This window comes from Mus caroli, unplaced genomic scaffold (assembly GCF_978045245.1).
Source record: "Mus caroli unplaced genomic scaffold, Mus_caroli_1 scaffold_12, whole genome shotgun sequence".
Lineage (NCBI taxonomy): Eukaryota > Metazoa > Chordata > Mammalia > Rodentia > Muridae > Mus > Mus caroli.
Window position 1 is genome coordinate 37,017,649 of NW_028227267.1, and position 7,554 is coordinate 37,025,202.

The 7,554-nt window shown below is 40.9% G+C and overlaps 1 protein-coding gene across 1 annotated transcript; it reads left to right on the top strand.

The window, feature by feature from the left end:
• Positions 1-311: 311 nt before the first annotated feature.
• Positions 312-6,051, top strand: LOC147001754 (uncharacterized). Its single transcript, XM_085828853.1, is given in 7 exon segments — positions 312-467; positions 1,497-1,524; positions 2,833-2,991; positions 3,761-3,925; positions 4,919-5,050; positions 5,743-5,905; positions 5,908-6,051. Coding segments are annotated over 7 exon segments (861 nt in total). The 5' UTR covers positions 312-397.
• Positions 6,052-7,554: the final 1,503 nt, after the last annotated feature.

A 7,554-nucleotide genomic window follows, 5' to 3' on the forward strand; every position in this document is an offset into this window, starting at 1 on the left:
TCAAATTTCTCCAAATTTGGGGACTTCTAATATTTGGGGAAACTGGGTGACAAAAGCAATGTATGCTGAGCACTTTAGTGTCCAGTGCGTACGAAACTATGTGTGTTTAGATATGGTAATCCTCTAGAACATACTTTATGAAAGAAGCAGTATGCTCTTAGGTTCCCTGTTTGACCTCACTTAACTTTGCCAGCTTTGTAGGCTGCTGTACTGCTGCTCTGAGAATAATCAGAAACTCCTGGTATAGATGCCTCATGTCTCATTGCCTTTGCCAGGCTTAGGACACTAGTGGGAGTAGGTTTGATGGAACATTAACAAAACCAGTGCTTCTTGTGAACCATCTGAATGAAGTACCATGTTCCAGGACAGTTCTGTATGAACTTGTCATATCCAGGAAATGGAGCAAGAGAAAAGCCAAGCAAAAGGCATCCTTTTACAGCACCCTCGACACCTTTTCACAGGACGGGGTAAGTTGGCTTTGGTAGAAGAAGAGATGTTCTGAGATAGTTGCCCCTCATCTGATCAGAGAATAAGAGTTCATGAATTTTGGGGAAACATTGTGAGTGTGGGGTTGCAGTAAGCATCATGTAATGTGAATGAGCAAAAACTATATTAATACTAAAACAAAATTAAAGTATAATTAAAATGGGGCAAAATATATTGTTCTACTAACTCTAGTATGTATACATTGGCAAACACTTTAACATCTAGAATGGCTAGATGTTGTAAAGTAGGGTGGCTTTGTCATAGACACATACTGTGTACATAGCAAAGATGAATAAAATGGAGGACTTGCACCCCGAAGATCCATTATTCCCCTCACATCAAAGTGACTGTACCACCTTCAATAGAAATCTAGAGGCTTCTTTTCATCCTGGTCTCAGGGCTCATCCATAATACAGTACCAAACAAGCTCTGGCCATGTGTTCCTGTGTTACTGGCAGATTTCTGCCTCAGGGTTCAGAGGCACCGAAGGACCAGTTTTGGCCTTCCGGGGCAGCCATTCTTTCAGCTATACCAGGCCCTCTGCCACCTAAATGGAGACTTCCACAAAGGCCTGTCATCTCAAAAACTGAAGGTAAGTTAATCCAAAATATTGAGATGTCACTCTACAGTCATGTTGAGTTGGTTCCATGAGATCATACAAGGTAACTAATGTCTCTGTGACTGTTTTCCTTATTTGAAAGTGAGTAATGAGATCATCTGAGGAGTAACCACTTCTGACTAACATGAATGATAGGACTGTACAGAGCATGGGCTTAACATTCTAGGTACAGTACAAATAACTGGGGGAGTTAACAACAAAAACCAAAGGAAACAACAGGAATACTAACAACAACATTTTTTAAAAAAAATACTTAGTGCTGGGATTAAAGGCATGTACTCACTCTGGCTAGCTTTATATATAATAAAAACCAAACAAACTACCCTATTACAGTTCTAGCAGTTGCAGTAGAGGGAGATGTGTGATTCTGTGTGCTGCTTCCTTTCCCCAGATACCTCAGGTCTTCAGTCTTCTACCAGGTGAGCTGGACCTAAGAGCAGCCTAGTTGACCTTCCTACTGGCATGGCATGATTCTGCAAAAATCCTTTTCATGATAAAAATGTATGGAGTAGAGCCCTTGTTGGTGCATCCAGAATCCTTTAGGCCAGGAAACAACCAAGCCACAGATAGTGAAAAACCAAAGGAAAAATCATATTGCCAAAATATGGGCTCCATATTGGAAGAAAAGGCCCTCAACTTCTAAGGTATCAACAATATCCGCCCCTCAATTGTGAGCTCTGCATGTTGGTATTGTGTGGCTCCAGGTGGTAGTCAAAGGCAGATGTCTTCCCGCAAAAGACATACATGATTTTTCATCGTCCATCTGTGAGGATAGGTTTCATTATAGCACAGATTCAGCACACCCAGCATAAGAACACAGAAGCCTCAGATGACAAAGCCAAAGGGACTCCATCCTGAACTTATAGACCCATTAAAATTGAAGTTTAACCTGAACTCAGGCCATTCCACTCCTTGCCCTACCTCCTGAGTTTTATGTTTGCTATGATTAGAGTATTATGATACAACCCCAGCATCCCATGCCTGCACTTGGGAATTCAGGAAGACTGATATTAGAGAACTGATGGCTATGAGGCTACAATGCAGTACAGTCCAGGTTGACCTTTGCTCAATGATGTCCACTTTAATTGTCTGGTTGTATTTTAGAAAGGGAGGGTGTGCAAGTTAATAATTTGAAGATGGGAAAGGAAGTTTACCACTTTATATTTGTCCTGTCGCTGAGCCCCTATGTTCCAAAGAAAAGGGAGTTTTCCTTGCAAAAGATGGGATTGTAAACGGGAGATTTTTTGAAACACATGGATATGTATATAGGAACAATACCCAGTATCAAGATATGCACAGTAACAAGATATTATCCAGATTTTATACAATTGAAGGTATAGGAGAAAGATATTGGCCTTTGTGAAACAGGGAAAACCTGGGGAATTAGACTGTATGTCACATGAATTCACTCAGATAGTATATTTATTATTGAGAAATATCTCTTCACCATCCCTAGAGATTTGGATGCTAACAAAAATCTCTTCTGCATATCAGGGTCCTAATCAATGCTTCCCATCGAAAGCACTTGTCTTCTAATGAAGCATATGAAAAATCTCCGAATTTAGAAAGAGAGGTTGCAATAGGGTATTTGCCAGGTCACAGGAGAGGCTCCAGGAAATGCACAACAGAAACTGGTAAATTTGGGGAGATCTAGTTATCAAATAGGCCTTAGCCTTTCCCAGTGACATCATCAGTAATGCCTTCCTTGGACAATCTCTTGTATCTAGGATAGAACTAGAATCTTCTGTGATGTCACCTGTGTTGTGGCTACAGCAACTGCCTGTGGGATATTCCTTCAGTGCCTTTTGGGTTCTCAATCAGGCATGTTTTCCTGGCTGCGCAGGCAATTTCACAAGGAGAATGGTGATCAAGGAGAGACCAGACCAAGACAGAAGGAATCTGGCATCCTTTCTTGTAAAAACAGAAGAAGGAAATCATTCTGGGGAAGGCACAGTGAGTCTTGGGCAGAGTTTGGGAAATTCTGGAACAGGTTGGCTTGAGCTGAGCCTTCCCTGAGTAGATATTAAGAGCTGGAGCCTTGGACTTTCTTAATGACAGACCAAGAGACTAAAATTTCTGAAAATTCATTTGACAGAGCCAGGAATTGACAATCCTGCAGCTTCTTTTCTAGGAGCCATTTAATTTCATTTAGAGTGTCAAAGAATGCCCTGAGAAGGCACTATGAGAATAACAATGTGTCCCTTATTGGTAGGGAGTTGAAGCACTTCATCTTCTAGATTATTGTAGGATACATCAGTCTCTGATGCAGAGAACAGAGGAGGATTCTAATATGGTCATTTTTTGATGTCTCAGCCACTTTGAGTTTGAACACACATGACTAGCTATTGATGGTTTTCTTGGCATAACATATGACATGAGCTGAAATTGTTCCCCAAATCTTTATGTGTGAGGCAGCTTATGGATTTCAGGGCAAGGGGTAATCTAATAAAGAGTGTGTGTTAGTTGTGACCAACAGTGGTGGTTGGGAAGAGGAATATAACTTAGCAGACCAGCTCAAATATAGCCTTTTTGCTTTTTCAGTGATTAATCCTGTCTCTAGCTTTTCTCTTCCTCAACCTTCTCTTTGGGACTCAGAATGGTCTCCCCTGCCCTGGGCCATCAACTATGCAAATGCATTTGTGTTTATCTATCTTCAGTGTCTGCTGGTAAAACATCACCCCAAAATTGCAACATCATTAATCATATGAAGAATATGAATAAGGTAGAAGATATGAAATTTTATATCAGGAAGATAAATGCTGAGAGATTAGAACTTTTTCGAATCTTGGACATTGACATGAATACTGATTTGAACTACAGGTAAAATTATGCCCTGTATCCTGTTGACTCTATTGTGCCCTCTCTGTTAACCCACATTTTCTCTCATAATGGAGTGTGTCATCTCTCACATTCATTATAAGAAGTCTTGACAGTTGTTAAATTGTTGGATAAGTGCTGTGTGTTCTATGGTCATCCTCTTTTGTACTTGCCCTTGCTGTGCTTGGAGTCTGATTGGTTTTGTTAACAACTGGTCACAATTGCTGCCTTACTGTGTAAGAATGCAATGTCTGCAGGCCATTACTGCTTTAATATAATTTTGTTCATTGTACTCTCAGACTGTGGAACCTACCTGGATTTTTTTGGCGTTTTAACTTGTGTGTGTGTGTATGTGTGTGTGTCTGTGTGTGTGTGTGTGTGTGTGTGTGTGTGTGTGTGCGCGTGTGAAGTTAGTTGTTTATGTTTTGTTCAGGATCTGGGGTTCGGAGACCTTTGATGGGATCTGAGGATTTGTGTGATGCACAGTTTGTAGTGCATGATAGTGTTGAGTCCTTAGAGGCCCAAGTTGATCATCAGGGTACTTTGTTCCCTGTGTTTACCTTGGTATCACAAGGAATCTCCTGGGGTAGGAGGTGTTATAAAGCCTTTTTCTTTGTAAATACTAGTTATGTCCTCTGAGAATTCATTTAGCAATTGGATCAAAGGATTATCCCTGCCTTAAAACTAAGAGGAGAAAAATCCTTATATCTAAGGACCAAAGCCTGTGGCACAGTCTAGTAGAAACATCTCACAGAACTAGTATATTCTTTCAGGCTCACAAAAGAAGCTCTTGAAGGTCAGCCATCTCCATTTGGTCGCCTGGCTCTGCTGTCCTCTGCACAAGATATTTAATCAGTACCAATAGGACCCACTTTGAAGGAGCAATGATGTGGCATACAATTGGCTTGGGTAGTCCAAATACAGCCTTTTTGCACATGATACTTGATTGCTTTAGTTCAGAGGATTATTTACTCTTTGGGCCATGCTCTACCACAGGATGAACATTGAATTCACCATCATTAAATCACAACATGAGAAGACAATGTTGGATATGGAAAAAATGACCCAGTCAATAAGTGATACCATTGAGATGTACAAGGAATTCATAGAAGATAAAGATTCCTACAGGTGAGTCCCAGACACAGCTGAGACCCTGAACTAGGCAGGGAATTCTTGTGGCCTTCCAGGACTTTGAACAAAAGTAAGAGCTCTAGTTCTATACCATCTGTTTCTTAATAGGAGCCCTCCCTTGAGGCAAGGGTCTTGGATTTGTACCTCTTGGACTCATTTTTCCTAAGTGTGAAGATTGTCCAAGACAGTCAGTCTTTATTCTTCCAAATTCAGGATCCTCTGTATAGAACCAATTTCCACCATGCTGGGAATCTCAAGCAACCCTGACCTCTAGGGTTCTGACAGCAGATTAAAAGATCTGGGATCCATGACAAAAATGGAAAGAGTTTATACCTTTTGGGTCTCCTCTCCTCCCTCAGATGGGATTTGCACTCTTCCTGCTGATGGTTTTCTGGTACCACAGACATATAAGCAACCATGAGGTACATTTCCCCCTCTGTGATGTACATGGGACACTCTTGGTTTCAGGGTTTTCAGAAGTCCTTTGATTTTTGTGGCATGTGGCTGGTCCCTGGATTTGACCTGCCTCTATTTTGGACTGATGGGTATACTGTGGACTCTAGTCTGGGGCTGTCTGGGGATCTGGGCCCTTGCAGAGATCATAGTACTTGGTGGAGTGGCATGCAAATAGAAGCTTGCTGGGAATCACCTTTTTTGTTTGTTTGTTTGTTTGTTTGTTTTTGGTTCAGCTTCAAGCACACCTACCTCCTGAAAGAATGCAATCAATTGAAGGAAAAATTAAGGATGTTGCTGAATGAGAACAGAAAGCTGCTGGTAGAGCAGGCTGACCAGGAAGCATCCTATGGTGAAGAAAAGAGGTTCTGTGATGAGACCTCCAAGAACATACATCCCAAGTGCTAAGCAGTAGCAGGTAGGATGATGTGTATCAGAGGCAGATTGCCCTCATGGCTAACCATAAAGATAGACAATCCAATGTAACAGTCCACCAACTTATCCAGGCACTCCCCGATGTCTCCTCCAAGTGTTTATTTAGGTGATCATCTACAAGGCTTTCTCTGGAGGTAGCCTTTTTCAAGAAACTATATGTTTAGCAAGCAAATTTTTCTGCCCTGTTATAACCTGCAGTTCACTAGGGGAGATTAGTTGATTACACATCACAACTCTACATGATATTAAGTTTGAAGGGTGCTGTGCTGGAGTCCTTCTTCAGATCAGTGGAGAGCTTTGAAGGAAGAAGTAAAGTCCTGAAGCTCATTTGCTTTATGGGCATTAGGTAGGTTTCTAGGTAGGACATAGATTGCAGGGATGATAGCTTAGTGGAACTGACAAATAAGTGGATTTCATTGTTGCCTTTTGGAAGTTTTTGTCCCCCACCCCAACCTTTTCCCCTGTAGATCTTGATTCACACTGAGTGAACCTGAGTAGCAGCATGTCAGTCCTATTTTCTTTGAGTGCTGTTGGAGTTTTCTTTCCTGGGCCTTGTGGTCTGGAGCTGGCTGGATGAGCAGGGATGTAGGAAAGGCTTCTCACAATCTCAGTTGGTGTGAGAGTTTTGAGGCTTCATGAAAAAATTTCTCCATATATACCCCTCATCTGACCAAGAATGTTTTATAGGGATTTCTATTTCTCTAGTAAGAATACTAGAGTTGAAATTCTCAGTTTAAATATCTGCTCTGCATAGTCTAAAATATTTGTTCATCTAGCATGATAGATTCTTCATTGTTTTTTGCTCCCTTATGTTTTTATGTGTGTGTGTGTGTTTGTGTATGTGTGTTTATGGGTGCTTATGCCAATCTGTACCTTTGTGGGTATTTTGTAAGGCCAGTTAAGGACATCTGATTTTGTGTAGTCATTCTTAACTTATTTCTTTGGGCCTAGGTCTCTCAATAAACCTGATACTTCCTGTTGTTTGATGTCCAGTAGACTTTTCATCTCCTGTCCACTACCAGGTGGAGATCTGTCTCTTATTTAAACCAACAAATCATTAAACAATACTAATATTTTTAAAATAAGTATTAGATTTTTTCATTTTTCCTGCTTAGAGTTATTTCCTGGGATATTCTGGATGTTCTTATTGGCTTAACCATGGGCATACATAGAAGCCTACAGGACATCATTCTGCTGACATTGTTTTGCTAACTATATTTTGGGCATGGCTCTGTTTCAGGATAGATTCTCAGAGTTGTGTAGAGTGCTGCATTTCAGATATGTCACAACAGGTCATCTAACTAGATTTCTCCTGACTGATTTTGAGAATGATTTAATATCACATAATAAGTAAGGTGTTGTAAACTTCCTGAGTAATGATCAAAGTCACAGTCTTCCTCAGATGCTAAAAAGGACTCAGTGTAGGTTTAGTGAGGGGACTGTGATGAGTCACAATGGGGCTTACTGGAGGCTATAGGGAGAAAGCTCTTTCTTGGCAATTTAGTGCTACGCTGTCCAGGATATCTGTGTAGAGATTTTAATGTCCTTGTAGAACCAGCAAGTATTTTCATAGAAAAAGTTTCTAAAGAGGAGATAAGTACAGGTCAGGGCTG